The 13,072-nt window shown below is 36.8% G+C and overlaps 6 protein-coding genes across 6 annotated transcripts; 2 read left to right on the top strand and 4 right to left on the bottom strand.

The window, feature by feature from the left end:
- Window positions 1-285: 285 nt before the first annotated feature.
- Window positions 286-2,594, bottom strand: Dnai2 (dynein, axonemal, intermediate chain 2). The gene is made up of 7 exons (XM_088031334.1): window positions 2,444-2,594; window positions 2,187-2,400; window positions 1,878-2,139; window positions 1,567-1,828; window positions 1,135-1,521; window positions 851-1,088; window positions 286-799 (listed from the first exon to the last, which is right to left on the bottom strand). Exons 1-7 carry the CDS (start codon window positions 2,572-2,574, stop codon window positions 431-433), a joined length of 1,863 nt encoding a protein of 620 aa, XP_087887460.1. The 5' UTR covers window positions 2,575-2,594; the 3' UTR covers window positions 286-430.
- Window positions 2,595-2,686: 92 nt separating this feature from the next.
- Window positions 2,687-7,884, bottom strand: LOC148179856 (ecto-NOX disulfide-thiol exchanger 2-like). The gene is made up of 8 exons (XM_088050840.1): window positions 7,732-7,884; window positions 7,339-7,677; window positions 6,198-6,667; window positions 5,953-6,144; window positions 5,721-5,904; window positions 4,656-4,762; window positions 3,352-3,534; window positions 2,687-3,302 (listed from the first exon to the last, which is right to left on the bottom strand). The coding sequence occupies exons 1-8, from the start codon at window positions 7,778-7,780 to the stop codon at window positions 2,784-2,786; spliced, it is 2,043 nt and encodes a 680-aa protein (XP_087906966.1). The 5' UTR covers window positions 7,781-7,884; the 3' UTR covers window positions 2,687-2,783.
- Window positions 7,885-7,902: 18 nt separating this feature from the next.
- Window positions 7,903-9,736, top strand: LOC148179855 (membrane protein BRI3-like). Its single transcript, XM_088050841.1, has 2 exons — window positions 7,903-8,085; window positions 8,133-9,736. Exons 1-2 carry the CDS (start codon window positions 8,034-8,036, stop codon window positions 8,417-8,419), a joined length of 339 nt encoding a protein of 112 aa, XP_087906967.1. The 5' UTR covers window positions 7,903-8,033; the 3' UTR covers window positions 8,420-9,736.
- Window positions 9,737-10,077: 341 nt separating this feature from the next.
- Window positions 10,078-10,693, top strand: LOC148179854 (mitochondrial import inner membrane translocase subunit Tim13). Its single transcript, XM_088030856.1, has 3 exons — window positions 10,078-10,300; window positions 10,347-10,415; window positions 10,465-10,693. Exons 1-3 carry the CDS (start codon window positions 10,211-10,213, stop codon window positions 10,561-10,563), a joined length of 258 nt encoding a protein of 85 aa, XP_087886982.1. The 5' UTR covers window positions 10,078-10,210; the 3' UTR covers window positions 10,564-10,693.
- LOC148179853 (uncharacterized) lies at window positions 10,684-12,239 on the bottom strand. Its single transcript, XM_088030851.1, has 3 exons — window positions 11,895-12,239; window positions 11,794-11,841; window positions 10,684-11,748 (listed from the first exon to the last, which is right to left on the bottom strand). The coding sequence occupies exons 1-3, from the start codon at window positions 11,973-11,975 to the stop codon at window positions 10,828-10,830; spliced, it is 1,050 nt and encodes a 349-aa protein (XP_087886977.1). The 5' UTR covers window positions 11,976-12,239; the 3' UTR covers window positions 10,684-10,827.
- A 46-nt stretch (window positions 12,240-12,285) lies between these two features.
- Window positions 12,286-12,934, bottom strand: LOC148179852 (mitotic-spindle organizing protein 2B-like). Its single transcript, XM_088030857.1, has 2 exons — window positions 12,595-12,934; window positions 12,286-12,538 (listed from the first exon to the last, which is right to left on the bottom strand). Exons 1-2 carry the CDS (start codon window positions 12,711-12,713, stop codon window positions 12,415-12,417), a joined length of 243 nt encoding a protein of 80 aa, XP_087886983.1. The 5' UTR covers window positions 12,714-12,934; the 3' UTR covers window positions 12,286-12,414.
- Window positions 12,935-13,072: the final 138 nt, after the last annotated feature.

Raw genomic sequence — 13,072 nt, 5'->3', positions numbered from 1 at the left:
GACATTTCTTGCGAAATATTCAAAAAGTTCACGAAAGCTCTTTAACATTCTTTTGGTGCCCTTAAGTAAGGGAATAATAAACAAAATTAATGGTAAGCGATTACGATAACGTTGTATTGGGAATAACCCTAAAATTTTAAGGTAAAGGAGACTAAAATCAAGGATTTGGTTCCGGAAATGGTACATTGTGATTCGAGTGAGAAAGTTGGCCATTTTTACGAGCAAGAATCGAAGGTGAGTGACGAGTTTAATCTAAAATAACTACAAAAATTGTATCTAAAATCTCAGTTTGACAATTGAAATTCAGCATTAGTATTTTAGTTGTAATTTAAAATGAAAAAAAAAATGGAAAAAGTTCGAAAAGCTTGACAAAAATATAGAAAAACAGTTTTTAAAACGAGATCTTTTTTTCTGCAATGTAAAAACAAAACTATTGCTTCTTGTCCGCCGTTTTCTTTTTTTCTTCTACGGCAGGTGGCGGCGATGCTTCTAGATCTGATTGTGCAACTTCCGCACTCTCCCCCTCGATTCCGCTTTCTGTAGGCTCCCCATCTAACTGTTCATCAAACTCTTCAGGAAGAGGCTCGGCCGTTTCTTCTTGAATTACGGCGTAAAAGTCAGTTTCCGCTTGTCGCACATTACTGTCAATGAACACGGATTCTGCCTGCTCAATAGTTCCACCTTCTTCATCTTCTACATTTTCTTCCTGCACCTGTTTTCCTTTGCTCTTGTGCTTCAAGCGAATTTCTCTATTACGAGCTTCGAGTATTTTCTCACGTTTGCTCTCGCGTTCAAACATCTGCAAATATTTGGTAAAAAAACTAGTCGTGGAAAACTTATCACCTCTTACAGCAGTGAGCAGCATTTTGTCGTTTTTGTTGGACATGGCTAAATTCTCACTAAATTCGACTAAATAAGTGGTTCCTTTTTGATTTCCCACCGCAATGAAACGCCCCATTTCGTGCGTCCGAAGACATCTTAATCCTTCGTCGCAAACTTTGACGCTTAAAGAAGCTTGTTTTTGCTGCTGCAAAATGTCCCAAACGTCTAATATTCCATCGCTGCGAGTTGTGAAGAAAACCGACAATCTAGAAAAACTAGTGAAAAAAAGAAGAGACAAGTCGCTGCGTCAACCTTGTGGGGCTCCAAGCTCCGTCTGTTAGAAGCGCTTTGTGAAAACTAGTCCACATTATTGAGCTTTCGCGGCAGTCTTCGGACCAAATCCGAGCCGTCCAATCTCCAATGGTCAAGAAGTTTTTAAGAAACGCCGGATTCCTCTGCAGAGCCAGGACTGGTCCGAAGTGTGTCGAGAACTTGTACGTCATTTTCTCTTGAGGAGTTTTTCCCTTCCTGTTACATGAGATGACTTTTCCTTGTTCAGTTCCCACCATGAACCTTGTGGGAATCGTGGGTTCATATTCCAGACATGAAGCTCCTAACGCATTTGACATTGTTTGCTCATCCTTGGATATGTCCAAAATCAGAGTCTCTGTCGGTTCTGACAGTTTCCGAGTGTCCCACCTAAGAACTTTGTAATAAGACAAGCTCTGATGGTGCTGGTCTTACCATTTCACTTGACCGTCTGTGGAGGATCCGAAGAATTCCGTCCCAGATTTAGAATTGATCCACAAGACGTTGTGCACAGGATCCCGGAAACTGTTTTCAATAACGCTAAGTTCAACAGGCTCGTGACCTTTCCGGGTATCCCAAACAGCGACTTGACCATTGAACATTCCACTTACCAAAGAGTTGGGGTCTTTTTGATTATATTCCAAGCAGACGATGGAGTGTTCGGGTCGCAAAACGTGCAACGGAAGGTTTGGATTTTCTAGAAATCAGTTAGTTTGATGACTTTTTTTATGGTTCTTAAGTAGTACCGACTTCCCAGATGTAAGAATAATTGCTTTGATTTGGTACGACTGACTGAAAAGAGAGATTACAGTGAGAAATCGCAAGCTTCGTTTGGTTGTCCGGAGACCAAGAAATGTGCGTAATGGGTCTAGTGGGAGTAGTTTGATCTTGGTAAACATTGACAGTTCTTGCAGAACTCCGCTCAACCAGAGGAGTGTGTTCAACGTCCGAAAAGTACTGCTGGTAGATATTAATGGCGTTGTTTTGCAGAATACAGTTCTCCATATTCTAAGGATAAGAGTAAATGCAAAGACAGTTTTGTTATCAGTACGCACGCGGCATAACTGCATCAGAGTGTGATGGTACCCTTCGTCCTTTTCCACTTTTCTTCTGTATCTCTTGGTTTGTTCTTCATCAGCTGTGTTAACATCTTTAGGCCAGCCTCCCTCAACATGGTTCATAGGAGCGCTCATGTACTCCGCTCTGGTAGTGTTCAAATAATGTTCGGCTTGCGTGGGAGCGCATTGTGTGATGCGACTTATTGGATCCCTGCGATTCGGTGTAGAAGAAAGTTAAGGAGAAAAAATCTCACCTTAATATGTAATTGTTTAAAAGGTTTTTGTTTGAAGGGTAGTTGTCGATCAGGTCTGGTCCTTTGTCCGTAAAAAGACATTGTTTACCAAACTCGCTCCTCTTTTTCTGGTAAACGTAAGTCACATCCATTTTCTGGCAATGACAGTGACTGAATCGATTAATTAAATCACTGTTGCTATGGAGAAGGGCACAAGAAATGACTGAATTGTCCTCAAATTGTTGAAATAAGACGCAAAACGTCTATTGTACTAAATTTAATTAATAACAAATAAATAATAAAATTCTTACAACGAATAGAAAACACAGAATTGTGACTAGAAATCTACACATTATTGTTATTAAGAGGCTGTCGAATTATAAGCATTAAACATCCACCTCCGCTCAATATTGGCGCCTATACCCACCAACTCCTGCTTAAAAACAGTTGGAAATCGATTCATTAAAGTCTCTATGTCCGCAGGTCGTAAATTCGTCTCCAACTTACTAACATACGACCAGATATAATCTAAACCGGCCCCAAAAGGATGGACATTCAAAAAAGCCGAAATAATTCCAATTAATTTCGCATCACATTCATTAACTTTTTGGACCTCCGAAATCGACTCGGACAATGTCGTACTTTCGGCCTGATTACTCTCACTGTCATCTAGTGTGATCACATCTTTGTCGTTTGATTGTTTTGCTTCGAATTGTTTGATCTTGAGATAAAGTTCCTTGACGCGATTTTCCTCTTCGGTGTGTCTGCGCTTTGCTTCGATGAGCTGCTGTTGCATGCCTTGGAGCGTCTGTTGGAGCATTTTGAATTGCTTGTCTTTGTCCTCCAATTCTTTGTTGAAGTCCACTTTTAGTACTTCCACCTGCAAAAATGGGAAATTATACCGTTTATAACATTAATTTCCTTCTTACTTCGTTTTTGTACGCCTCCATCTGGCAGCGCAGGCTCTCGTTCTCGTCCTTCAAATTATTCCGCTCTTCGTTTGCCGTCTCGCTTCGATGCTTCTTTTTCGCCGGTTCTTCTTCGTCTGAGACATCCATTTCGTCGTCAGCTTTGTCGTTCGCCGGCTCATCCAACTGCACATTTTTGATTTCCTATAAGCATACGTTTGGTATTATCACCCCGTCGTGCATATTACATAAGTTCAAACTACGTACACAAAAAAATATGCATTTTCAAACAAAAAACTGTAAACTTATAATACAGTGCATTTTTACGGATTTTTTAACAAAACCAACCACACCGTAATGCAACTGCGGAAAGGGCAACTTTGGTGTAGTGATTTTGTGTAACTTACCAAATTTCATAACAAAACGCCAAAAAATCTTCGGAATTGGTGAAACTGGGATTTTAAGGAAAAAGTACACTAACCTTTCAACGGTTTATTGATGTTTTAATGGATTCAAAAAGCGGAAATTTTGAGAAGCGCGAGCTGAAAACGGCTCTGTGTCTCTAATTGAAAGCATGTCGTAATTTACCGACAAAGTTCTTTTACAATGGGCGCCCTTTTTTTGCCCGTTAAACAAAAAAAAAAACACTTTCTTCGTACATAACACTGACAGGTTCAGATCTCCTAGCCTTGATACGGTGAAAAACGATGTTTTATGTCAGTTCACTTTGTCAGTAAATCAGTTTTCGTTTCATTTTACCTGCGTTTGAAAAAATACCTACAAAATTCTTCGGAATTCAGCTACAAAGCATTTATAGACTCCAATTTGCACCTGATTTTACCAATTTCAATTTGGTTTGAAATTTGCTTACTCGTTTTACGTAATCACCAGCTAGTTGTGCCATGTCTTAAGTACCTACCACGGCTCCATTTTTTAGAACTCGACTCGTATATACAAAATTTGATCTCAGCGTCCGACACAATCCAAAGTTGCCCTTTTCATGTTATAACAACTAGTTGAATTAAAATAAGATCCAAATGAATTAATGAATGGGTGATTTTCCTATGCTCGCTCGACCAAGGATTTTTCGGCTTGGAACTTACCTTGACTTACCTTAACAAAACCAATAATTTTACAAATATCTCGATTTACAATATAGAAAAGTATACGATCGACGTAAGTAGAAAACAAGAAACTATTCTATTTGCATGCAAACCTTGGACAAAACAAAACGGTACGTGATTGTAATGATCAGCCACAAGTTCGTGGAAGTTACTTAAAAAGCCAACGAAACCGATTCTGTACAGTCCAAGGTGGTTACGTACCATAGACAGCTTTTTCCAAGTCTCAATATTCTTTCTTTGAGCTTTGGTGAAATGGTCCCAAACTTTCTTGTGACAGGCCGCCACGAACAATCGCTCAATTTGACTGACTAACAGGCACACGCAAATATAAATTAAACCACAGAACCATGAGTACCATACTAAAGTTAAGTTATACTGTATCCTTTTGACCGATTCCTTCAACCAACACTACGTGATCTGAGGAACTTCTTCTAGTAACTCGGAGCGTGTACAGGATATCAGTATGTTACATACTTTACCATATATTTCTACATGTGCGTGATTAAATTCTACGTTCTTGACACAAGAGCAGAGCTCCCAAAACATGTAATTTAATCACATAAAAATATTTGCTACGGACCATCGATTTAGCGATTACAACTAGATATTGGTTAATAAGTAATAAGATCTGTATAATGTACAAAAATGTGTCCACTGTAAAACAATTCAATCGGGATTAAGTTGTTTCTTCATTTTTTTCATTCTATTTTCTTAACCTAATAAATACTTATTTAACCCTTTACTGTTGTAAACGCATATGTACGTTTTGTCATTTTTCTAAGAAAATGCGAATGATAAGAATTTGAAATTTTGGGGACAAAAGTAAGTAAGTATTTCAAATTCACATCTTATGTAGTTTATGAGAAAAATGTCAAAACAATATACGATTATAACAGTTAAAGGGTTAGTCAATAAATCAATGCTCTATAAAGAAGGTTAAAAAATCCCAATTAAAACCATTCTTATGTACCTTCTTAATTTAATCATGTTGGATTATTTTGATATCTGTAGCTTTACTAACTTCATGGAAACTTTTATACTAATGGGCCTAAACCCACATGGACCTCTTAATTTGATGTTTCTGCTGTTTTGGTGAAAAAAGTTGTTCTTTTACAATAGACACATTTAAAAGATTTCTTGCTAGACACCAATTATTATTAATATGCAGCACATCTCTGAGACGAAGTGTCGCACAAATCTCTGATCTATCTGGAATACTTACTAAAACTTGCTGAATGTGACTAATAAAAAATAATGTTTACTTACATTGCAACAGTATTCCTTGCATGCGTCCCTTCATGATTTCTTTCGCTTTCTTCAGTTCTTCTTCATATTGAGATTTCTCGCCGAGTAATCTTCGGACGTGTGAATTCGTTGATTGTATCATGGAGTAGAAATTATTCGCGTTTCTTTTATTGCAGTCGCCGCGTTCCAGCCAAGTGATGACCACCTAATCAATGACATTGATAACAAGTTCGGAAAAATGAGTTGATTTTACCAAAACGGCTTTTGTGAATGTGTCGTCTTGTTTTATTTTTTCGGCTATAGCGATAGCCTCGTGATCCGTGTAATGAACCACTGGGGGAGGAGATGGAGGTCGAAGTCTCTCTTCCTCCATTCTCTCTCGATGTCGTTGTTCTCTTTGGAGTTGACGCTGTCGGCATTCCCATTCATACTGATCGTCTCTGGCCTAGACAGTCAAGTTAAAAAAAAGAGTTAAATCTACAATATCAGTGGATTTACTTGGGCATAATCCACGTGCAACCGCCCGGTGTTTGGAGTGTCACTATTCGATCCAATTCGAATCCTGTAGCCCGATAGGAAAATTGCAGCGTCCACCGATGCCTCGTAAACGAAACGAATATGGCAAAAATTCTTCTTGCTCAGTCTTAAAGTAGTAATCTCCCCGCATCTTTCGAAAACTTCGGTTATTATTTCTTCAGTCATGTTTTCAGGTAGACCCCCAACAAAAACAGTTCGACACCCTGGAGGGCGCTCGCGAGTGGTAGGAGGAGGTGCGTTGGGATTTGGAGGAAATAAAGTGCAGGATTTGCAATGGATAATCTCTTTGACTGGGCTGATTAGCATGTTCGGATCGGGGGTCATCATGTTGGGGTCGGGCGCCATCATCGGAGGCATCATACTGTAGTTGTTCATTGATATCATGTTGGGGTCCATTATCATGTTCATGCCGACCATCGGATAGCCCATTCCTGTGCAAAAAATTCCAGAGCTTAGCTACGTTGAAATACAGGTTCGTATTCATCTCAAGTACACTTCGCCGCTAAATTAACGCAAAAACTGTAATTTCTCCAATATTTTGTAAATGCGCTTTGAATTGTTTGTAAGATGCTTTTATAATAAAAACTCACACCTATATTTCATTTCAATAATTATTTTTTTCAATACCAGCGTAATGATTGTTATTTCCTCAAACTATGCAATTTTTGTGTTCGAATTTTGAAATAAAAGGCATTTTTCATATGCAGCGTATATGTATAACCAATTGATGCCTCATAAAATAAAAAAAACAATCTGAATTTTATTTAAACCTCAATGTTTAAACATTATTCGTTAATTTTGCGGCGAAGTGTATAATAGCGTAATGATCAGTGTGTTGACAATATGTAGTTCCAAAAGAATGAAAGTAAAAGTAAAAGTCAATCAATAATCGGTGCCAACGCCCAAAGAACTGTTAAGAACTACCAACCTAATTTGAATTCCAAAGCCTACATCCGTCTCTAAAATCCAATAGATGCATTGTGTATTTTAAAAGTGGAAATTTTAAGGCCCAATCAATGCAAACACTTTTTATAACCATCCAAATAACGAATAAATGAAAATATTCTTAAAATTGTATTCATAATCTTACAAGAAGTCTTACCCATCATCCCACTCCACATGTTGGGCCCCAAATTAGACCCATTTTGAACAGGGATAACATCCTGAGAACTAGACATGTTTGAGTCGGAATCATCTCTGGATTTTTCAGTCTCTCTCCTGTCCCGCTCCCTCCTCTCAACCCTACGGCGCTCCCGTTTGTCTGTAGGGCTCAAGCTCAGTTCATCTTTATCATCAGCAGATCTTGCCACAGTGGCCTTGTTCTTATTTACATTAAACTCTAAAGGCGAATCATTCAGACCAGCGGAGAAAATTGAAAAATCGTTGGGATCCGTTGGTACAAAAGCAGATTGTCCCGCAGTGGGCATGATAGCCCCATTTCCTGTAAAAATCGAAAATTGAATGAAATGGAAAGGAAAAAACACGAGGGATTTACCTAGAGCTTGGTTGTTGAACTGGAAAGTCATTTTTACTGCAATCAGCATGAAAAAATAGCACAACACATAATTTGTCAATTTTTTTATTGACGTACCAGAAGGAAAACGAAATCACACGAAGTTGGCCGAAGTGGCACCCGAACGACAAAATCCATTTCATAACCTCGCCCGTTTGACAATTTGACACTTGTTTGACAGGAGTTTGACAGCGATTCGATCATATGTTGAATAAACGACGTTGTTGAGTCTGTTGTTGTTTAAAAATAACTAGCAAAGTGGTAAAGAGGACAAAAATTCGTCAATGATGAACAAGGATCCTCCGCCACCGTACACCGCTACAGCTCCGTACCCAGGTAAAATGTTATTTATATTCCCAAAAACTTTATTAGTTGTCCCTCAGGAGTTCACTATCCTCAACAATGTAATTATCCACCGGAACACCCGCCTTTTCATCAATATGCAGTATGCCCACCTTCCTATGGGGCCACTAACCAAACTACGATTATAGTCCCTGAAACAGAAGTAATAATAGTCGGGGCTTGCCCTGCATGTCGTATTGGAGTCTTAGAAGATGATTTTACTTGTATGGGATTATTATGTGCAATTATGTTCTTTCCTCTAGGAATTCTGTGTTGTTTGTTGCTGAAGGAGAAGAGGTGTGGGAATTGTGGAGCTAGATTTGGATAAATTTGTTTATATTATGAGACGTCGTCTGCATTGGTTGTCAAAACTACTACAATTATATCATTGATAAAAGAGAATTCTTTTGTGTAACATCATAAAAAATATTACGTTTAAATCTGATAATTCCAAAGGACACATACAGGCGGTGTCCGGAAAGTGACGCACCACCTTGAAAGGGGGTAATTGGGTGGTCCTCCAGAGTACCAAAAAAATGGTAAAAAAATTCCAGACTCTCTGTTTTCACAGGAAGACCAAAAGAATATTAGGAAAATGGCAACATTGCTGAACTTTTCCTCCAATAATTTAAATTTCTAGTATTCAAAGCCATAGTAACGTTGCTGTTGTATTGTTGGCGTTAGTCAGGTCGGCTCATGAACGAGTAATGTAACTATGGTTTCAAGTGAACGATGCCACACTGATGGAGATTGTTGATTCAAAAACTTTGTTAACAGTTTTCAGGCATTTCTTGCAAGATTTTTCCGATTTTCTTTGCACCATGCCTTTGCGCAAAATGTCCTTTAGGTAATAAATTCATTTAAACGTAAAATTATTGCTCAGAAATCGTTAATTTTCGTATCAAACTTTGCCTCTTCAATCCATCATACCTCGAAAAATTGAAAACATGGATTTTTTTTTAACATTTTTCCGGTGATCTATGGCATTGTCCGATGATACAGTTTCACGGTAGTGCGCGACTTTCCGGACACCTGTATAATTATTATAATTATTCATTATTGTTTGTTTTGCTTGTTTAAAAAATGTAACAGATCATTATAATAATAAAAATTAAATCAAAACAGACGACGGTACGATACGTACTATGTAATATCTATACATCGAATTTTTATATCAGTGTATTTAAGGATTCCATAAGGACAAATTTTGGACTTTCTGCTAATATTTTACATTCATTTACATCATCTTACTTATGTTACTGATGATGTAAGTGTTTACCAGAAATCGCTTTGAGAATTGCGGCCAAAAACTTACTACATAAATAATGTCATGCCATAGAAATCCTTTGATGCACTGATAAAAACTTCATTGTACATAGGATATGTAGGTTTTATATGCTGTAATCGTTACTTGTGATGTCCCAAAATATTTCGGATAATAATAATTTTATGTTTTGTTTGTACGAAAATTTTACATAACTGTTGATATAAAAGCAATATATTTTTAGAAATGTATTTGTTGGTGCACTAATACTTTGTTGTATAAGTTATGTACCTTCAGATGTGTTTTTAAAGGGTATGTCTAAAATATGAACGATACTTATCCACGATATGTAGAGTTTGAAAATAAAAAAAATAAAAACTAGTGTTATAAAATAAACAATTTTCCTTATAATAGAATTTACGTAACTAGTTTACATTGCAAAATGTAGAAAAAGTTATCTCTGAAAAAGTTAAACAATGACCAGTCAGTGATCTTCGTGATCAAAATCCTACTCGCCTGTCATGCTTCATTTCTCTCGCTTACAAAATAATATACAATTTTTTTAATAAAAAACAAGTAAATTTTATGGGTGACCAGGAATCTGGTTTTATTTAATCGCCACATGAACAACGTTCAAAAATTAAAGTTTTTTCTACTTTTAAATCCACCGAAATTGATTAACATTTGTTTTTTATGGGTTGCCTAATCTGGATCAGCTGATCACATGGGCAAAGTTCCATCATCAAACGTGCGATTTACCGACCGAGTTTCCTAACCTCTTTTTCGGCAGTGATAACCTTCAGACTAAAAATCGAAATCTAAAACATTTTTTCGAATAATTATTAAATAATCGTAATGGAATCGTTATCTGGAGCACAAAAAGACGAACTAATGGATCAAGTAAAACAACAAATTGCGGTGGCCAATGCTCAAGAATTATTAACTGTAAGTTTCACCTCTCCCACTAACTGAATTATGTTAAATTTTCCAGAAAATGACGGAGAAATGTTTTAAAAAATGCATCAATAAACCAGGAACATCTTTAGACAGCTCTGAACAGGTGATTCTGCCTGTACCAACCATAATTTCTCTATAATTTCCACTTTTAGAAATGCATTGCAATGTGTATGGATAGATACATGGACTCTTGGAATTTAGTTTCAAAAGCGTATAGTTTAAGGATCCAAAGGGAACGAAATAACATGTAAATCATGTTCACTTAATAGAAATGGCAGTTGTAGTGAAAAGTTGATGGATGTGTATATAAAAATGGACTCAGGTGTTATCATTTTGTAGTCACCAAATGTTGAGTGTAATGAATTGTAACATTTTGACAGACTTTGGGCTTTTATTCAATCATTAAAGTAAGGCACAGTTCAAGTTCTCTAAGTACAAAAAGCCTAGCCTAAAACAAGAACAATAAAAGTAATCAAAACGTGATTTTAAGTACATGGAGATGAGCAGTTGTTCATTTAAGTGTCTGAGTTTTCAATGCTTAAATTAGTTTTAATATCAGTAGTACTACTATTGATGTCATTGCCTGGACTGTTGACACTTCTCAAGAATGTAAGATCTGATCCCGCACTAAGTATAGCTGACTGCTGTAATTCTTTACTTAATGAATTAGGGGAGTCGGTTTTACTTTCCAACTCGCTTCCTGACATGAAGTCCTCTTCATAATCATCTTTGATTTCGAAATCAAATTCTTTACTAGATTTTTTGTATAGAGATGGCAGGAGATCGTTTTTAAGGCCTTTATTCAGTTGTAACGGTGAAAGATCTAGTTTTGTTTTGAGTTTGTCGCTTTTAGAACGGGATTTCGACTCTGGACTGGTCTCATCTTCACTTTTTTTAGAAGTATCATTATCCAATCTATCACTAGTTTCGTCTTTCACCGAATTTGAGTTATAACTATCTTCGTTTTCCATATCTGTCTTTACAAACGTTGCATATTGAGTATCAATTTCGTTTTCCGTATTTTCGTTGGTTTCTTCACTTATTGAAGAATCTTGTTTGGGGGAACAATGTCCATTAATCTGTTCCTGCAGAGGAGAGTCGACATTAGCCCCATTTAATTCTTTTTGATCACGGTTGACATTTCTTAAGTTTATTTTCAACGTATTTGTCTTCATTTGAGCAATTTTCACTATGTGTAAAAGAAGAGGTCCTGAAACAACTTCCTCCAAAGATTTAAGACCCAAATCGTCGATAATTTTCTGACGACCTTCATATTTGTAAAAACTACCAAAGTACGATTCAGGTTCATAAACTGATGCGGTGAAGTCAAGGTCAAAATATTCCAGAAACTCGCGAACCAAACCAAACATCAACTGACCTTCAGGAGCATCTAAATACGATTTAATCTTTCTATTGAGCAAGGGCTGTTTGTTGATCTATAATCAATAAATGCGTAATTTATAGGGCTGAAGTTTTCTTACCTTGGAACTTTCATCCAGCGTCAGAAACAAGTTGGCTCTAAGTTGTGCCTACAATACAACTTTTATAATGATACGCACAAACCTTAGTTCAAATAACTTACTCTAATTCTCGGTAGGCACCCGTTTAGTTCGAGGGCTTGCGTAACTAAATCTCGAAGATCCAATTCTTCTTCAACAGACATTTTCAGGAGTTACATCAAACAACGATCGTAGATTTAAATCTTGAATGATAACGCTTACAATACCTGGAGAGTTCTGCTGGTGTAATTGGACAGGGTAAACTTCATCGATAAAATGAACAAAACTACAATTAAAATTCGGGGAATTCAAATCAAAAACTGAATTCTTCTAACCGTCCTTGTACCCACATGTTAAACACAATTATGTCATCTGTCAATGTTGTGACAGTAGTGACAGTTCGAACTACACACTGGTGCGAAGTTAGCGTTCGTGACTAACTTCATCTCATAGGGTTTAAATTGAAATGTTAAATAAATAATAAATTTCGTCTTTTATTTTTCTTGCAATACTTTGTATAAAATTATATAAAATGTAAAAATAAATCTGAAATAAAATATCTGATCACATAACGTTTTAAATGCATTTTAAATGAGATAAATTTTACGAATGCGTCATTTGTGACAACAAGCTTCTACTTTGTCTTCCCAGTAAACGTCTGATACTCTTCAAAACTGCAAAAATCGTGGTGGGGTCCACCCCCATGTTGAGTAATTCCACCAAAGTTCTGCCGCAAAATATTAAAAGTAGAGTCGTTATTTACAACTGCCAACAATAAATTACCTAAAAACCTTCGCATCCATATGAATACCGGCTAGTTCTCCCAACTGCTGGAGCTCTTCTTGATGGGACAGTAATTTTGCTGTCGCGGACACGGAATTTTCCGACATTTTCACGTGCATTTTAATTTCAGTTCGTGATTTCCGATAAACGATGTACTTCTTTTTTAATTTTCGCAGAACAATTTATCATTAACTGTTTGAAGTTTAAATTGCTAACCTGTCAACTATGCAGTCAAAAAATAGACGTTGACTTGATAAAGATTCTTAATTTATCAAAAACTTGCTCAAATTTTAACCCTTAAAGTGGGATTACTTTATTTCCTCAATGGGATGCCTAAAATTAGGCCTAACCTAACCACAAAACATTAGGAATGTTGACAGTCGACGTTGACGTTTAAAGTGCAGTTGACAGAAAAATGACAGATAACCTAACTTTTGACTATTATCTCATCTCAAACATGCTAATTTCTGTGTGCGAT

The sequence above is a fragment of the Gnatocerus cornutus genome, chromosome 2 (genome assembly GCF_029298725.1).
Source record: "Gnatocerus cornutus isolate USDA-ARS CGAHR chromosome 2, icGnaCorn1.1, whole genome shotgun sequence".
Taxonomy (NCBI): domain Eukaryota; kingdom Metazoa; phylum Arthropoda; class Insecta; order Coleoptera; family Tenebrionidae; genus Gnatocerus; species Gnatocerus cornutus.
Note: the sequence above shows the minus strand (reverse complement) of the source record. Positions and strands in the feature narration are given on the sequence as shown.